At 45.2% G+C, this 18,602-nt stretch overlaps 1 protein-coding gene across 1 annotated transcript; it reads right to left on the reverse strand.

Annotated features, from left to right (window-relative positions):
• Window positions 1-101: 101 nt before the first annotated feature.
• LOC120688212 (ABC transporter B family member 25, mitochondrial-like) lies at window positions 102-13,802 on the reverse strand. The gene is made up of 20 exons (XM_039970405.1): window positions 13,360-13,802; window positions 12,571-12,783; window positions 12,024-12,210; window positions 11,857-11,918; window positions 6,415-6,458; window positions 5,781-5,883; window positions 5,528-5,635; window positions 5,282-5,365; window positions 5,131-5,191; window positions 4,515-4,660; window positions 4,091-4,207; window positions 3,917-4,002; window positions 3,178-3,266; window positions 2,240-2,295; window positions 2,035-2,115; window positions 1,519-1,584; window positions 1,338-1,430; window positions 1,180-1,244; window positions 771-906; window positions 102-606 (listed from the first exon to the last, which is right to left on the reverse strand). Exons 1-20 carry the CDS (start codon window positions 13,636-13,638, stop codon window positions 463-465), a joined length of 2,220 nt encoding a protein of 739 aa, XP_039826339.1. The 5' UTR covers window positions 13,639-13,802; the 3' UTR covers window positions 102-462.
• Window positions 13,803-18,602: the final 4,800 nt, after the last annotated feature.

The raw sequence follows: 18,602 nt of genomic DNA on the forward strand, positions 1-18,602 counted from the left end.
AGAAACTGAAAACATGAACGGTACAGAACAAGCTGATAACGACCAACCAATTATTGGCGTAAAATTGCTAGTGTTTGAATTGACCGCATGGCAGGCAAATATTTACAGGAAATCATATTCTTTTTGTGCACGTAAGTTGTAGTAGCAAGAAATACGTGTACACAGTAACAGCATCTATACCAAAATGGTAATTGAGCTGAGACAAGTAAATATTTACTAAACTTATTCCTTGTGCTACAGAATTGTTACATTGCCATGAAAAAAACAGATGGGATTGTCTATATAATCTCAAAGGGGAAAAAGAATCGCCCAGGCTATCTTGGAATGGAGATCTCTCTCTCCTTATGTCCCCGCATATCTAAAATCCTACTCCATTTACAAGGCGCAGATAAGTTGAAACCTGCTCCCCTCTCAGTTACAAGACTGTTTTCCCTTGCAGAAGGGAAAAGTATACAATGTCAATCAAACCTCTAGGTTAACTGCAGCAGGGTCAATGGCATCACTGTTGTTCTGCTGAAACCACAATTCTGCGTATCGCCCACCCTTTGACAGAAGAACATCATGAGGTCCTTGTTCTATTACCTTCCCATTCTCCAAAACAATTATCTGAAAGTTCAAATTTGAAACAGGACTCATCAGAGAAAAGATGAAACCAACAAGCAGTTGCCACTCTAGAGTGTACTGGGAAGCTTTGTAGTTATGGTCTGGAAAATCGGTGAGTTCAAAGAGTACTGAGGTTTCTTGAATCTTGAGAAGTTGCAAAAACATACCTGATCACACTGCATTGCAGTCGTGAGTCGATGAGCAATAAAGATTGATGTTCGATCAACGGATAAAGATTTCAGAGAATTCAAAATGGAGGCTTCAGTAGTACTATCAAGAGCACTTGTTGCTTCATCACATAATCTGACATAATTCAGAAGAAAAAAAATAAGACAAAGGGTCATTGGATAAGCCTATTATTTGCAAAAGCATTTACTGTGAGAAATCTGGAATTAGTTCTAATGCATTCAGCAGGACCGACTTTGACATATCACGTGACTACGTGAACTCCCACAAAAGCACAAAAACAGAGCTTATAACAGATTGGCTTCCTTAAAAGATTAAACACAGTGACACATTGCTCAGGTCATCAAGATCTAAATGAAAAAGGAGTAAACAAAAGCAAGGGGCACTCACAGAATTGAGGGCTCCTTCAAGAATACACGAGCTATTGACACTCGTTGTTTCTCCCCACCACTTAGCTGCAACAAGCCACAACTTGTTAGATATTTTGGCAGTGGAACAACAGGTTACCACATCTCCTCATCTGGCATGTTAACAATATGTTGTCTCACCTTCAATCCTCGTTCTCCTACTACTGTGTCATACTTGTCTGGGAAGTTCATAATTGTATCATGAATAGCAGCACGTCGGGCAGCATCATAGACCTGCATGGGAACAAACTATAGCATTCCAAAACAAAAACATATAATCATGCTATATGCACTTCAGAATGTCTTGGAAGAAAATAGGTACCTCCTCGTCTTTTGCTGATAACCGCCCATACTGTATATTATGCTTAATCGTGTCATTAAAAAGTACCTGCATTGATGTCTACAATGTGAGCTTGGCTGGGCTTGGAACGTATGTTAACATTTATAGACACAATTTCCTGAAAACGTGTTAACAGAGAACCTTCAATATAGCTAGTGATCCACTACGTTGAAGAAAGATGCATAAGGAGTTAAGGACACCAAACGATTTATTCATTGGCTATTATTAGAAATCTCTTGTGCTAAATAAACTCCACAAACTGCAATTCCAGAAGAAATGTTGCTTCACTATTTTACGTTTTAACTAAATTGGAGTATTGAACTCATGTTTGAATGTAAAAGAAATAATCAAAAGATGTTCGCAAATAATAGTTAGAAGAAGTTCTCATTGCACATGGAAGGCTGGACTATAAAACAGAACTTAACAAAGAAATCCAATTTCACATTCCTCTATAGTTTGAAAACTGCAGCATTGACTATTGCATATCAGAAGGCTTACAGTGTCCTGAGGCATAACACCAAGACATTTTCTAAGGCTCTCTAGTGTTACTCCTCGGATATCTTGCCCATCAATCCGTATCTGCCGGGGGGATCACATGAATAGAATTTTCAATATACATATCTCAAAGTCAATAAACCATGAGGTGGGCATTGATTAGATTAACATGAAATTAGAAAGAAGATTCATGTTTTTATATTCTTACAGATCCTGATGTTGATTCGAAAAATCTGAACAGAAGTCTAAGAATGGTTGATTTCCCTGCATAAGAAAAGTACAGTTAAGGAACCCTTATACAGAACATAAATTCACATAATAAAAGTTTTAAGGCCTCACACTAAAGCATAAAAAGGATATCCCTGACACTACACAAACAATGATGCTACCTGTTGTTAATCACTGTCCACAAGATTTAGCATAGAAATTTCAAACAGATAGAATATAGAACCATGCCAGTTGATTATTAACAGTAGTTGGGTATCAAAATGGACATGGTGAGTTTCAGCATCATTTTAGATAAGAGGCTTATAACTTGGTGAACACTAGCTGGTAGTTGCTAGTTCCAGCAGTGAGCATATAGAGAAGATAGACCAAGCAGGACCCAAAAAATATGTGCACATCCCCAAGGCTAGTAGCATGCATCATCCTTCACCATGAACACAAGGGGTGGAAACAAGAAAGCAAGTATTGGTCAATGCATAATTTATACTGTGTCATGTCCAGCAAATTAGGGCCCATGTGATGGATGAAGGTCAACTATTGTATGCCATATTTGTCTTGTAGTTTGACACACAACATCGCCATTTGCAATATAGATTAGAAAAAATTTAATCTGAATACCAAAGCTTCAAGGATTCCTACCAAAGCAAGATTGTCGTGACCCACCTCAAAACCAAATGAAGCCTAATAAATACTATCTTTTGTTACCAACTATGAATACTATGATCCAAAATCATAAGAATTCAATTCAATACCAGAACTCATATGCAACAGTAGCAGCAAACTAATGAGTTCAATAAAAAATAACAAACGGGTTCTCGGATGTATAATCTGAACATATGATAAGCAATAGAAACCTTCGAATTTTAGGTCTGGTCACAGATGCATTAGATATAACTTGATAAATAAAAAATATTCCCATACCGCTGCCACTAGTTCCTACAATGGCCACGCTCTGTCCTGCAGGTACAGTGAAAGTAGCACCATCAAGAATCTTCCTTTCTGGTACATACCTGTAGAAATCAAATCATAAATAAATACACCATTATGTCAATATATTGTAGTTCACACCATATACCAAATTATGATAATCTTTGGTTAGTTCGACCAAACAGGAAAATAACTTCAGTGGGTTTCTCAATATTCTATCTTAAATTAATTATTAACACTTATAATAGAAGTCTCCAACCCACATGATGCATAAGAACTTGTTTCTGAGAAATCAGAAATTAAAGTTTGTAGGCTCTGTGTTGACTAATATGTTCGTGTATTGGCATCTGTCTATCTCATATATAATGATGTTTACTAAAATGACTTAGGCAATGGGAATTTGTTAGAAATAAACAGGTGACATTTCACCATATTGACCTTCTAAGTGATGAGACTACAAACATAGGGATCACAAAATTTGACTGACCAAAAATAGTTTGATCACTACAGTTTCGGCTCTGAAATAGGTTTCAGCAAGGAAATATTCACTCTCAATCAGGTCATATTAAGAACAGTTGTAATGCTTCCATATTTGTCGCCAAAAATTAATGGTTATCAATGGTTAGAAAAAATAAGTGCCTTTGGTGCTAGTTGTTTGAGACTTGCATAGTTTTTTAGGAAAGAATATAAGCACTTTGCTCCTCTCAACAAGTTATTAAAGAACAAAACTTACCCAAAATGAACATTTTCGAATTCAATGCATCCTCCCTTGAACTGCAAAGGTTGTGCATGAGGCTCATCCTTTATTCCAGGTTTTTCCTAAGAAAATGAAAATAGCGAGTCTGAAGCATCAGAGAGCATGTTTTAAGAATGAAACTGAAACTACTAGCACGTAGACGCTCTTTACATCAAGCAACTGAAACATAGACTTCATGTCAATCAGGCTTTGTCTAGATTCTCGATACACACTCCCAAGGAAATTTAGAGGCAATGAGAGCTGGAATAAAAGTCCATTAACCATGACCTGCCAAAAAATCACAACATTAATCAAAAGCAACTAGCAAATGACTAGAGATTTGCACGTTCTAGAAAAAAAATGACTAGAGACAAAATTGACAACTAAAGCCATATAAAATCAAGGTTTAATTAAACTTTTGTTTTTTAAAAAATTATTGATATAGCTCACAAATCATTTTTAATATCATAATTCCATATCTTCTAGTCATCCGGTCATACGAATGAGTTACTAGCCATGTCAAAGTGTGAGACATGCAACGGTAACATCACATGATATAGGAAACAAATAGAACATGGATGTGATAAATAGTTACCAAATCACCAACAGTAAGAGCACCACTCATTACTCCATATGAGCTCAAAACCATTGCTGTTGATAAAGCCGAGCTAAAGATAACATTTTGACCAAAATTCAGGTAGGCAAGGCTACTTTGGGTCTTCAATGCAGCATCCTCATATTCTGGCCGCACGGTAATGAAAATAGTTAAAAGATCAGATCTATAAAACAAAATCAACTTATGATGTGTGCCAGTGTTTAAGCACTTTAAAAATTAGTTAATTGATCAGATCTCTTTAACAAAATAGTCAGCTGGGGTTCATCAGATCTATGAAACATAATTTGATGTCCTGTTTAAGCACTTATAAAACAACTTCTGCATTCTGAACCCTTAATTTTCATCAAAAAGATCAATTCAACAATTCAATTCTAACACTTTTTACTTTCGGGAGCACATTCAACATATCAAGAATGCAACTGATACATGTCACCAATTACCAACCTTGTATCGAATTTTGCGAAATATTTTTTTGGTGACTTTTGTAAAATAATGTAACCTCGAATGCTGAAACTAATGTTTAAGGAACATCTGGTTGCACACATCTACTCTACGATGACATTTCAACCAAGAAGAATGAAATATATGCACTCACTTCTTAAATATTTGTCGTACTTCTCAACTTCAAATTGTTCATTGTTGAAGTACTTCACAGTCTGTACACAATCAAAGAAAGATCAACAATTTGTTACAACTAGAATAAATAAGGTAACATGGAGAATCTAGAGTAATGGACATGATGTGACCTCATAATTCAGAAGAGAGTCAACTGCCACTGTACTGGAAGCATTATCAGCTTTATTCATGGCTGTCCTGAATTTAGTCCGCCACTATCATAATAATATATATATTTTTTAAAAAAAGAACACCAATGAGAAACAGAGTAAAACACAATTAGACTTCACATGACAACATCATTACAAAGACAAATTGAACAGTTGCGATAACAAGAATATTTTGAGAGATCTGATGGCATAGCATTGTGTTTGCACCTGTGTGACAGCCAAAGTGAAAGCAATATAAGTAGCAACTGAAACAGAAGTAATCCAAGCAAAAGTGGAACCAAACTTGTACGCAAGTATGCTTGAGACCATACCAATCTGTAAATGAGAACCAAAAACACAAGGCTTAGGTGACAGAAAAGCCGAAAAGAAAAATGCCATATATTTCTAAGGTGAAACAACATCACGAGAAATATGCATAACTCATGGATCATAGCATTCATACACAATAAATTATAGGTACCTCTAGTATTGTAGGCACAACATTGAATACCATCACTGTCAGAATGTAATTTATTGCACGGCTGCCTCGATCAATTATGCGATTTAGAGCACCAGTTTGTCGGCTAGAAACACAGAAGCAAGTAAGAAGCATAAGAAAGACTTCAAATATTCTCCACCTTGTATGCATCAATGCTAAAAAAAGGTACTCCTGCCAGTCATAATAGCATGAAGTTAGGGCAGCAACAACTAAGTTTAGTTTAATTTTGCTGCCCTAACATCATTTTATCATGACTGCAAGGAGTATATATAACAACCAGTGCTGAATTCTTAAGGCTTGTTTCCACAGATGTTTATTAGGGAACTACTCCCTTCCTCACTGGGAGTAAAATGGGACTATCGCAATGAAAATAGTGCAGTCAGCAGTCCCTTGACTGGAGTATTTTTCACTGACAAGAAATATCACCAATTTCATACCAGTAGTCAAGCAGTCAAGTTATCTAATTCTCTGATGTTATCTGGGTAAGGGTAACCTTCTATGTTACTTTTGAGTTTCGATGTTTTCTCAAATATATCATGAGTTAAATAAATGAAATGATTTATTCCTTCCAGAGACTGAGAAAATTAGTACAGGAGGGAGCATTTCCTATAAGTACCTTAGATGATAACGAAGATCAAGCTCATGCAAGTGAGAAAATACCTGCATACCAAGAGCCCACAAATTAAGGATAATTTTACCATTTAATTATGTGTTCAGCATCAATAATAGAAAATAATCAGAAGTATCTTATGCCTGAGATAGATCAAAGGATGATGCTTCAATTATGCTTTTAAATTTGGAAGAATGATGTGTAGTCTTCAAAACATCTTCATCTAAGAAAATATTTCAATGCGTGTATAAGCATCAGTTCACTAACATGTTCATTACTCAACCAACAACTGGAACAGTAATTATTTCATGAATACAGACATATATAGGAGAACTACTGATATAGCAGATCGATTGGCAATCGTAAGACTCGATAACTCGCCCTCCCTAGGAGGCTCTGAGTAGATTGAATCTATTTTATTGCCTGGCTTGAAGAGTCCAGCCGTGTCTCTTATATAGCACGGAGATTACAATTTTCCATAACAAACTCTAGTAATTTCTGAAACAAATCTACTAAGAATAGTAACAAACTCTATCCACTAGATGAAGGGCCAGCCGAGCTGCCCTTTCTCCGGCGCTGGTACTGGATGCCTACAAAGGCGTCCACAACATTACCTCCCTCCTCGCGAAACAGCTCGTCCTCGAGCTGAAATTCCGGGTACGTCTCCTTGAATTCGTCAAGCTTCTCCCAAGTAGAATCTGATGCATCTTGACCGACCCAGCGAACACAGAGCTCCCAAACGCCACGGTTAAGGCGAGCTCGCTTGACCGATGCTGGTGTAGGCACGACACGTCCATGAATCACCGGCGGCAAGGGCACGAGTGCTGGAGGAGGATCACCTTGATGCTTCTTGAGAAAGACTATATGGAAGACATTATGAATCTTGGACCGGGGAGGAAGCTGCAGGCGGTAAGCAACATCACCTATGCGCTCAAGCACCAAGTATGGCCCGTAGTATTTCGGGGCCAGCTTGCCAGAAGACTTGTCGGTGATGCCGGCTGCAGAGCGGTGGTGAAGACGCAACCAGGCCCAATCACCAACCTGCAAGGCAACGTCACGATGCCCTTTATCATAGTATTGCTTCATGGAGACTTGGGCGGCGAGGAGACGATCCCGGATCTCCTGCAGGAACACGTCCCGCTCCTTGAGCTGCTTGTCCAAGGCAGTGACGCGGGCCACTCCTGGCTGATACGAGGCCATGGTCGGTGGGGGGCGACCATAGACGACCTCAAACGGTGTCGCCCTCAACGCTGTCTGGTACGAAGAGTTGTAGCAGAATTCCGTCCAGGGAAGCCAGCGAAGCCAAGAGCGCGGCCGATCGCCCGCCAAACAGCGAAGGTACACGCCCAAGATGCGGTTGGTCACCTCGGATTGCCCATCGGTCTGCGGGTGAAATGCAGAGCTGAGACGAAGCTCGACGCCAGAGAGGTGGAACAACTCCGTCCAGAATGCGCTGGTGAAGACGGGATCCCGATCACTGACGATGGAACATGGAATGCCGTGGAGACGCACGATCTGGTCGAAGAAGGCACGAGCCACCGAGGTCGCCGAGTAGGGGTGGCCGAGGGCGATGAAGTGCGCATATTTGGAGAACCTGTCGACGACGGTGAGGACGACCGACTTGCCGCCGACGCGAGGAAATCCTTCCACGAAGTCGAGTGCGATATCCTGCCATACCGCTGTGGGCACCGGAAGAGGCTGGAGGAGACCGGCGGGATGCAGATGTTCGGTCTTGTTGCGCTGGCAGGTGGCGCAGCCGTGGACGTAGTCGCGCACCAGACGGTTGGCGCCGGGGTTGTAGAACGAGGCGCGCAGCCGGTGCAGGGTCTTCTGAACACCCTCATGACCCGTGCCATGGGCCGTGGCGAGGATGCTCGGCCAGAGGGAGGAGGACGCCGGCACAAAGATTCGCCCTCTGTGCATGACGAAGCCATCAGTCATGCTCCAGGAAGCGCCCGCGTCGCCGCGTTCGATTTCCGCCCGCTTGGCGACGAGCTCTGGCAGGGTAGACGCCTCTCGTCTGAAGTCCTCGAATAGCTCGATATCCGGGCGGGAGATGGCGCAGGCGGCCGGGAACACCACCGACTCGTCACGACGCGAGAGCGCGTCAGCGGCAGCGTTCTGGCGCCCCGGCTTGAACTCCACCGCAAAGTCATAGCCGAAGAGCTTGCTGACCCAAGTGTGCTGCGGGATGGTCGATAGCCGTTGATCCAGCAAGTACTTCAGCGCGAAGTGGTCCGTGCGGACGGTGAACGGGCGCGCCCAGAGGTAGGGACGCCAATGCTTGACCGCCTTGACGAGGCCGATCAGCTCGCGCTCGTAGGCGGCCAACTTGGCGTGGTGGGGCGCCATGGCGCGGCTGAAGAAGGCGATCGGGGCGGCGCCTTGGTGAAGAACCGCACCGACACCTGTGCCGGATGCATCGCAGTCGACGATGAACCGGGCGGAGAAGTCCGGCAGGGCCAGGGTTGGCCCGGAGGTGAGGGCCGCCTTGAGCGCCAGGAACGCCTCAGTAGCGGCCGGCGACCACAAAAAGGCCTCGCGCTTGAGCAAGGCCGTCAATGGAGCAGCGATGGTGCCGTAGTCCTTGATGAAGCGCCGGTAGTAGCCGGTGAGGCCAAGGAAGCCGCGCAGCGCCTTGACCGAGCGTGGCTGGGGCCAGTCCTGGACAGCTTCGATCTTCGAGGGGTCCATTGCGACACCCGTGGATGATATGATGTGGCCGAGATATGACACGCTGCGTTCTGCAAAGCAGCACTTGGATTTCTTGAGGAAGAGGGAGTGCTCGCGCAATACAGCGAGGACCTGGCGGATGTGACTCAAGTGCTCGGCCCATGTGCGACTGTAAATCAAAATATCGTCAAAAAACACAAGCACGAATTGACGAAGGAACGGACTCAGAACCTCGTTCATCAACGCCTGGAAAGTCGACGGAGCGTTCGTGAGCCCAAACGCCATCACCAAGAATTCGAAGTGGCCATGGTGAGTGCGAAACGCCGTCTTGTGGATGTCGTCGACGTGCATGCGGACTTGATGATAGCCGCTACGCAGATCAAGCTTGGTGAAGAACATCGCCCCCTTGAGCTCGTCCAGCAGCTCGTCGACGATGGGGATCGGAAACATGTCGCGGACGGTGCTCGCATTCAGCGCCCTGTAGTCGATGCAGAAACGCCAAGAACCGTCCCTCTTGCGGACGAGGAGGACCGGCGAGGAGAATGCGGAGGTACTCCTGCGGATGATGCCCTGCTTGAGCATCTCAGCACATTGACGCTCGATCTCGTCCTTGAGGAGCTGGGGGTAACGGTATGGACGCACGGCCACCGGGGCCGTTCCAGGCAGGAGGTGAATCCTGTGGTCCAGGCGGCGCTGCGGTGGAAGCTGCACAGGTTCCTCGAAGACGTCGGCGAACTCGGCGATGAGGAGCGCCAGGAGGTCGACGGGGGACAGCGCGTTCACGCGCGGCAGTAGTGTCGAGGACGATCCCAGCCACTGAACGCGCTGGCCGTCGCGCCAGAACGTCATGGAGCGGCGCTCGAAGTCCCAGAGAATAGGACCGAGAGTCCTCAGCCACTGGCACCCGAGCACGACGTCGTACTCCTCGAGTGGAAGGACGTAGAGGTCGACGACGAATTGCTCGTGTCCGATGGAGAGGGACACCGCAGAGCAGAGGCCGGCGCACTGGACGCGGTCGCCGTTAGCCACACCGACCGATAGGCCGGGGCGTGGCGAGTAGCTGATGCCGAGCCGGTCGGCCACCTTGGTGGAGATGAAGGAGTGCGTGGAGCCCGAGTCGATCAGGGCACGCACGGTGGAGCCGGCGAGAGTTGTAGCGAGGTGCATTGTGTCCGCCGTCTTGATGCCCGTGAGCGCGTGCAGGGAGATTCCGAGGTCTTCGTCCGTGGCGGCGGCGTCCATTGGCGCGCTATCATCAAGTTCCATGAGGTAGATGCCCTTCATGGTGCACTTGTCGATGTGGCCTGGGGTGAATTTCTCGGGGCAGTTGAAGCAGAGACCGTCGATGCGTCTCTGAGCCATCTCCTGCGGCGTCAGGCGCGTGAAGCGAGCGCCGGGCTTCGGTGGCGGCCGCGCGGGAGCGGACGGCGTCGTCGGTGGAGGGCGCGGGCCGTTGGTGCCGGAGGAGCGCGGCGCTGGGGAGGGCGTCGAGGGAGACCGCGGTGGGGGGGCTGACCGCGCTGGTCCTCGCACAGCCTCCTGGACGTCGTCGTCGTCGATCTGTAGCCGGCGTTCGAAGGAGCGGGCGAGACTCATGGCGTCCTCCAGAGTCTCCGGCCGCTGCAACTCGACGTCCATGCGCAGTGGATTGCGGAGGCCGGCGGTGAAGAGATCGACTTGTTGGCGCTCGGAGACGTTGTCACAACGGGCGAGCAGAAGCAGGAACTGGTCCTGGTACTCCGAGACCGAGCCCGTGCGGCGGAGGTGCGCTAGCTCGCCCAAGGGGTTGCTGCGCACCGGCGGCCCAAAGCGACGGTTGACGAAATCGACGAACTGTGGCCACGTCGGCACGCCGCGGTTGCGCTCGAGGCGGTAGTACCACTGCTGAGCCGTGCCTTCCATGTAGTAGGAGGCCGTGAGGACCTTCTCATCTTCCGTCGTGCGGTGCGCCCGGAAGAATTGCTCACACTTATGAAGCCATCCGATCGGATCCTCGGCGCCGTCGTACTTGGGAAAACGCAGCTTGTGGGTTGGCGGAGGCGGAAGAGGTGGAGGCTTCTGCATGTCGTCGTCTTTGTCGTCGTTCTTCTCGCCGGGATGTCCGGACGCGAGCTTGTCGGACTGCAGACGATTGACGGCGACGGTGAGGCGGCTCTGTTCGCCCTTGATCGTGGTGATTTCATCCCGGACCGAAGTGATCTCGGCCAAGATCTTGTCCATGCTGGTCTTGAAGTCGGTGGCGGAGAGTGCGTCGCCCATCGTCGAGGTGCCGATGGCGATGCGTAGGGCGCAGCGAGAAGGATGGCGGCGGCGGTGGGAAGACGTGGAGACACAGGAAAGAAGTAGGCGCAGGATCAAGAGGATTGATACCAGATGATATAGCAGATCGATTGGCAATCGTAAGACTCGATAACTCGCCCTCCCTAGGAGGCTCTGAGTAGATTGAATCTATTTTATTGCCTGGCTTGAAGAGTCCAGCCGTGTCTCTTATATAGCACGGAGATTACAATTTTCCATAACAAACTCTAGTAATTTCTGAAACAAATCTACTAAGAATAGTAACAAACTCTATCCACTAGATGAAGGGCCAGCCGAGCTGCCCTTTCTCCGGCGCTGGTACTGGATGCCTACAAAGGCGTCCACAACAACTACAAAGCAAGACATTTTATTCCAGAAAGATTCACAACTTGTTGGAACATCTGGACAGTTACAAAAAAAAAATGTAGATGATCAACACTACAGCAAGGAAAGAAAACAATAAGTTCCAATATTTACCATTCTGGATACTGAACGGATGGCTCTCAAGGTCACTTTAGAAAATACAGCATTTCGAAGCTCTGGAAACACAGAAATGAACATTTAGGGAGAACAAAAGGTAATTATATGCGTTCCAAGAAGAGGAACAAAGAAAGATATCCAGGAAGACTTGGAAAGGTGTATACCTGTACACGCCGACACTCCTGATCGTGCAATTCCATAACCAACCAGCACAGCTGCTGGGCTTGCAAAGAGAGCCAATAGGGTGGCATTAGTTTCCGTGAACGATGCAAGTGAGGCTTCAGCACCACCAAGGGCTGCAAGCCAATCGATAGCAAGCTTAAACAAGAAAGGCACTTGAACATTAATAACCTGTTGTTCATATCAAATGCAAAAGGTCAGGTAAGAAAGTTGAAAATTTCATGCAAAAGGTCAATGCTGATTTTTCTTCGAAAAGAGGCAGCTCAAATGGGTAGTTTGCTCATTAATGCCTCTGATAAAAGAAACAAATGCCTTCACTAAACGTAAGCAGTGCAATATCAAACTACACATGCCTAAATAAAAGTTACCATTTTCAAACAAGTACTCCCTCAGATTTCAAATATATATGTCCATCTAGCCTTTCTTACTCTTCTACAAATAAGTCCAAACCATAGAGTCGTTTATCGTCAACCTTAATCTGTGCAGAAGTCCAAACAGGCATGCATTTCGAATTGGAGGGAGTAGCTTTACCTTTGCACCAACTAATAGGCCCAGCGACAACACAAGCCTGAAGCGGAAGTCAGGGCTGTCATTCAATAATAAGTACTTCCCAAGGTTTTTCAGTATCTGAGAATCTGCTATCTGCTCATCAACATCCTTTTTTGAAGCATCTTTCTTCACCTTGTCATTATCCGGCTTTCCAACTGTCACAGCATTTGCAGATGTGGAGAATGCATGTCCTCTCTGCACATATAGCATGAAAAACAAAATAAGAATTCAAAAAACATTCCTAGAAAGACAACAGAAAAAAGGCAGCAGTTTGCCCTTAGACCAACCATGTGAAACTACCAATTTTTTCAATGGAAAAAATACCACGCAAATAGAACATTAGGTGTGATACTCCTTTTTCTCTGCGTCAAACTTGCCCTTGTTTAGTGCCTTGATGCACTAAGCACGAAAGTATCATCATAAGCTAACTAATTGCAAACTATACTGAAAGCACCTCAATAGAGATTACTTTATAGAAGCAAAGGCTAATACTGAATTTTTACAAATGTCCTTTTGCAACCATTAACAATAAAATGAGACGAAACAGCAGGTCCCACTGATCATCACCAATATTTTCTTCGTGTTTTTATCAGCAAAAGGTACTAAGGAAACACTATTACTATTGCACTCTGTTTTGCTACCAATATTTCACTTGTCACTAGGCCTACTTCAGCGTATGCATTGTGCCAAGAAAAAATGCTAACACCCACTATGGTCTCTAAAAATCCTATAATTCAACCAATCACAAATGCGGTAGTAAGCACAGATTACCGTGTCCCGGGGAAGCCGCGCGCCGTGCGGCGGGTAGGCAGAGTCGGGCAGGAAGCTGCCGAGGCGGCCAAAAAGGCCCCCTTTCCCGGGCGGGATGCCACAGTTGGGTCCGAAGCCTCCGAGGAGAGGGTTGGTGAGAGGTTTCGGCACGCCCGGCCTGCTGGCTCCGTTCAGCCGCCGGAATACGGCGGCGGCGGCGGCGGCGGCGGTCTGGGATGGTTCAAGCCGGAAGCCGCGGTGGAGGTGGCCCGCCGCGAGTATGCGCGAGGAAGGCCGCATGGCGCTTGCCGGCCGCGGCGGCGGCGGCGGTGGCCGTGTTGGGTAGGGTCAGCGGGAGAAGCGTGGAGGGGGAGGTGGACTCCCCCTGTGAGAGAGTAGGGTCTTTTCTTCCCAAATTCCCATCTACGAGTACTCCTTTTCTTTTGGCAGTCTTTTCTTTTGGCAGTAAGGCTGGTTCCAACCGCGGATCTGCAGCCCAGCCCACAGCCACAGCCACGTCAGCGCCACGTTAGCTCTCGCCAGCCCACTCGACCCCAGCGCTCCATCAGTCAGCCTGCAGCCTCAGCCCACAGCCACATCAGCGCCACGTCAGCTTCTCCATTCCAGACTTAACCATTTCAGAACGCGTTGCTCTATGATTTAAATTGACACAGCAAAACCACTTTATTAAATTTAAAAATTCAGAAATTACATAAAAATTCGACGAAATTTGGGGACGAAATTTGTGATTTTTTGGAAATTTTTTCGAATTTTTTGGAGTCCAAACAGTCAAAAACGACTAATTGCAACAGCTAGCTGACGTGGCAGCCGTTGGCCAATCACAGAGCGCCGCGTGGCAGCCGACCGGACGTGGGGTCGGTACCGACCGGCCGGGTCGGTACCGACCACGCGCGGCTCCAACGCCGGTCGGTACCGACCGCGCGCGGCTCCAACGCCGGTCGGTACCGACCGCCCGGCCGGTCGGTAGCGCTACCGCCCCGCGCTCTCGGTTTCCGCACTTACCGACCGGCGCGAGTCGGTAGCCGGGTCGGTACCGACCGGCGGGGGTCGGTACCGACCCCGTTGGAACCAGCCTAACATTCTTCCTTTTCTTTTGGTGTGTCCTGGTGTTTAACGGGACGATTCATCGTACCTGGACAGATTTGTGAGGCGAGTAAGATTTTGACAACAGATGGGCTTGCTAGCCTTGAAAACAAAATGCACTCATATGGTATTTATCCAAAATTCGATAGTCCATTTTACACGGTAGTTCTTGCAAAAATGTGGTGAAATTTTAGGCCATCAATTACTTCACGAGAAGACTAGGTAGTCATTTTAACGAGATAACCGGCACGTTATTCTCTATTATTTGATTACGACAATCAACCATATTTCTATCATACTTTGAATAAAGGAAGAGTGAGTATATCAAATTGATGTCATGCTCTCCTTGTGCAGCGTTGCGCTGATATTAAAATTGATGTACAGCAAGACACAAAGCTTAGATACAGTGTGAGCAAACAAAGGGAACTAATCCACTCCCGTTTGGATCAAATACTCCCTCAGTCCTAAATTATTAGGTCTTGAATTTTCTAAATTCATAAATTTTACTATACATCTACATATGTATTATGTGGCCGGCTCAGAGAGAGGGCACTATATTATGTGGCCGGCTCAGGAAGAGGGCAGGTAGTGCGACCTGGGGCCATGGAGCTTGGGGACCCAAGATAGTATAGATAATTAGTACATATAATTTTCTATTTGGATGATTTTTTAAGATAACAACTCTAATGTTGATTTGGATAATTTTTTCTATAAATTAAAAAAGTGTTGCAAGTATCTTTGCCAGAATAATTGATGTCAGTAACTGAGATTCTTCAGTTTGTAAAGGTTACAGATTGTTATCCGAATGTCTCCATTGCATATCGGATTCTCTTAACTATTCCAGTGACAGTAGCATCAACTGAAAGAAATTTCTCCAAATTGAAACTGTTAAAAATTATTTAAAATCAACTATGTTATAAGAAAGATTGAAAGGCTTGGTTATATGTAGCATTGAGAAGGATATTTTAGATGATATCAATGGTGATACAGTTCTTGAAGATTTTGCACCTAGATATGCCTGAAGGCGATTTTTACGAGGCACCGAAGTTTTATAATTTTATTTGATATAATCAGAATTGTTATTATTTTAGTTTATATTACATTATTATTATACTTTAGTAGCTATACATATATTGTAAAGTAATTTTTATTATTCGCACTATATACTATAATTTTGATATTAAAATTTAGTTCAACGTGCCCTTGTCTTCTTGCTTGCCCAAGGGCTTTTAAAATTATAGAACCGACCCTGATTACGTCTAGGTGCACAGTAAAGAATATGAATCTAGAAAAGTCAAAATAACTAATAATTTGGGACGGAATGAGTACTAACGATAAAAGTGAGGACTTTAGCACTATTGTATCCAAACAGAAGTGCTAATATAGTGTGCTAATGTTTAGCTAAAACTTACAAACTTTAGTAAAGATATACCTAAAATTTAGCACTCGACTTTAAACCCTCCGATCCAAACATACCCTTAGACATTCCCTTGATAAGCCTATACGATATATTTTCCCGAGCCTAAACGAGGCATTGAATCTCGTTGGGATTTCTCAAAGATGGCCAGAACCTTTGCATTCATCATGCGAGAGTACAAAAGGAAAAAGTCGTTGCCTCAGCTCTTCCAGTTCATCCGCACGTGATCGGACACGCAGGATAGGAAGAGCTCCAAAAGTCACTGCACCCACGGCGCGACATACTGACACGTGGAAACGAAATCGTTGAACTCTGACTCAAGCAGCGGCCAATCACGGCTCGGCCATAGAGGCCAGTACACGACGTAACGAAACGAAAAATAATGCAGGACGAGTGTTCTGTCAGGAGAAGAAAAAAGAAGGAAAGTTCAGCCGCTGACGTCGTGGTACGCTGTGCAACTGCATCTTTTCTATTTTTTCTATTTTTTGAAAAGCTTCAACTGCATCTTTTCTTTCAGACGATGCTTTATTCATACTATAGATTTTTTTTTTGCGAGGGTATAGGTCCAGCGGTTCACTTCGTGGCTGAACTGCGGGCAGATGATGATGGCACAGAATTTAGAGCCACGACCGATGTTGGCTGCTGAGATAGAGATACCCTCTGTATGGCAGGTGGCAGCTACGGTCCGCGCCACACACGAAATGTTCTGGCGGCAGAGTCCGCGGCGTGTCGGATATACCCTTGGTTCCTCGCCACATAAAACGAGAGCTCAGAGCTGCCGCAGGCTACGGCCTTATCGAATTCTGACCCGAATAGCACCAAGCCCACTGAGGGAACAGCTACCCTACCTGTTAATCTTCTTCTAACTCTATTTGGCATGTCTGCTTTTAGTTTATTTTAGCTTTAGGTCTTGTTTAGATTCCAAATTCAAAATTCCAAAAGATTTATAAATCACCTGCATGGTGTATTAAATGTAGTCGAAAATAATCCATCACACAAATAGACTGTAAATCGCGAGATGAATCTAATAAATTAGGTCGTGATTAGGTACTAAATTGCTACAGTAAATATACAATAAACATGTGCTAATGATGAATTAATTAGGCTCATTAGATTCGTCTCGTAGTTTACAGATAAAATCTATAATTAGTTTTGTGATTAATCTATGTTTAATACTTAAAATAATGTGAAAAGATTCTCTTTCAAAATTTCAAATTGGAGGAACTAAACACACCAAAATCGGCTAGCTTTTTTTCAAATTGGGGGAACTAAACACACCAAATTAGGCTCATTAAATTCCCTTTCACAAATAATTGTTGAATCAGCCTAAATCGGCTAGCTTTTTTCCACCCGCCGAAATCAGCGTCACGCACAGCACGTCTACATGCGTTTGTACACGATTTGTTGGAGGGCGGCAAGCCCAAAAAGTTGCAAGCACAGCACGGCCCGACTACGAAGCCCATTCCAGCGGTGTGGTCTGGCTGGACCAGGCCCGCATTCACGTGCGCGCGGAACCCAACTCGACCCGATGTAATCAGAACCAGCCGGGGCAGACGGCCGCGCGCCATCACTGGCGCAATCCTCGCCATCACAGAGGCCTCCCCCATGCTCGATACAGGTCGAATTGAATGGCGCCACATGGGCGTGCTGCTGGGGATCGGGACGGGTTTTTTTAGGCACATTGCCCCCTGCATATTACCCAGCGGCGGACCCAAAAATAGAAACTAGGGTGTGTGCGATCCGGTATTATTTAACAGCACTTTGTCAACAATATGGTATATAATGATCAAATTTGTAATAGCATAAGTAAAAAAAGTCTTATATTACATTCAATTCAACAAATCAGTTCAAAACTCAAATAATTTACAATATAAAAAGCTGCAACATCAATTAAATCTTACATAAATACAAGATGACAAATACTAGTCTAGTTTAATCCTTTTGCTTTACGCTTCCTCATGCCATGAAAGTGTGGATTATGTCATTCTCACTTATACTAGAGAAAATTTGATCATAAATGAAAGTGACCAAACAATTATTCATTAACTCATCACACATACGATTTTCTTATTTAAGTCTTCACTAGATTCAATCCAGAAAATACTCCTTCCACTATTGCAATTGCCATTGGTAGAATCAACGCCAATTTAATGATCAAGAACACGCAACAACAGTACATATGGATGTACCAAATATTCAATTAATCACTCATCAATGTCTGAATTCAGAAATAATACAAATGGAATCAGTACTTAATGAAATTATGGATTAGAGTGAGAGGGAGAGAAGTATTTACTAGCAGTATCAAACACGAGCGCGGACACATCGGGGCAACCGGCCGCCGGGCAGGAGGCGAGAGGCAACTGTTGGCTGGCGTGCAGCCGTGGAGAAGCCGAGGAGTGCCGCCAGGATCGAGTCAGGGCACGGCCAAACGGTGCCGCGGGCCCCGACGGGTGGCAGAGGAGTGGGCAGAATACTCGAAATCCGAACCCGAAAAACCCGAGCTCGAGTTGGAAAAACCCAAACCTTAATTCGGGTTCTAATCCACGGTACCCGAAATTATTACAGTTAATTCGAGTATCAGCCCACGGTACCCGAACTATCCGAAAAACCCGAACATGTGCCCAGCCCAAAAATATCATTAGTTTCAGCCCACTCATACTCATATTTCCAGCCCAGCCCACCAAACCCCTCCTAACCCTAACCCTGGGCAGCTGAGCTCCCGATCCCGTGCTCGGTGCTC

Source organism: Panicum virgatum, chromosome 9N (genome assembly GCF_016808335.1).
Source record: "Panicum virgatum strain AP13 chromosome 9N, P.virgatum_v5, whole genome shotgun sequence".
NCBI classification, from domain to species: domain Eukaryota; kingdom Viridiplantae; phylum Streptophyta; class Magnoliopsida; order Poales; family Poaceae; genus Panicum; species Panicum virgatum.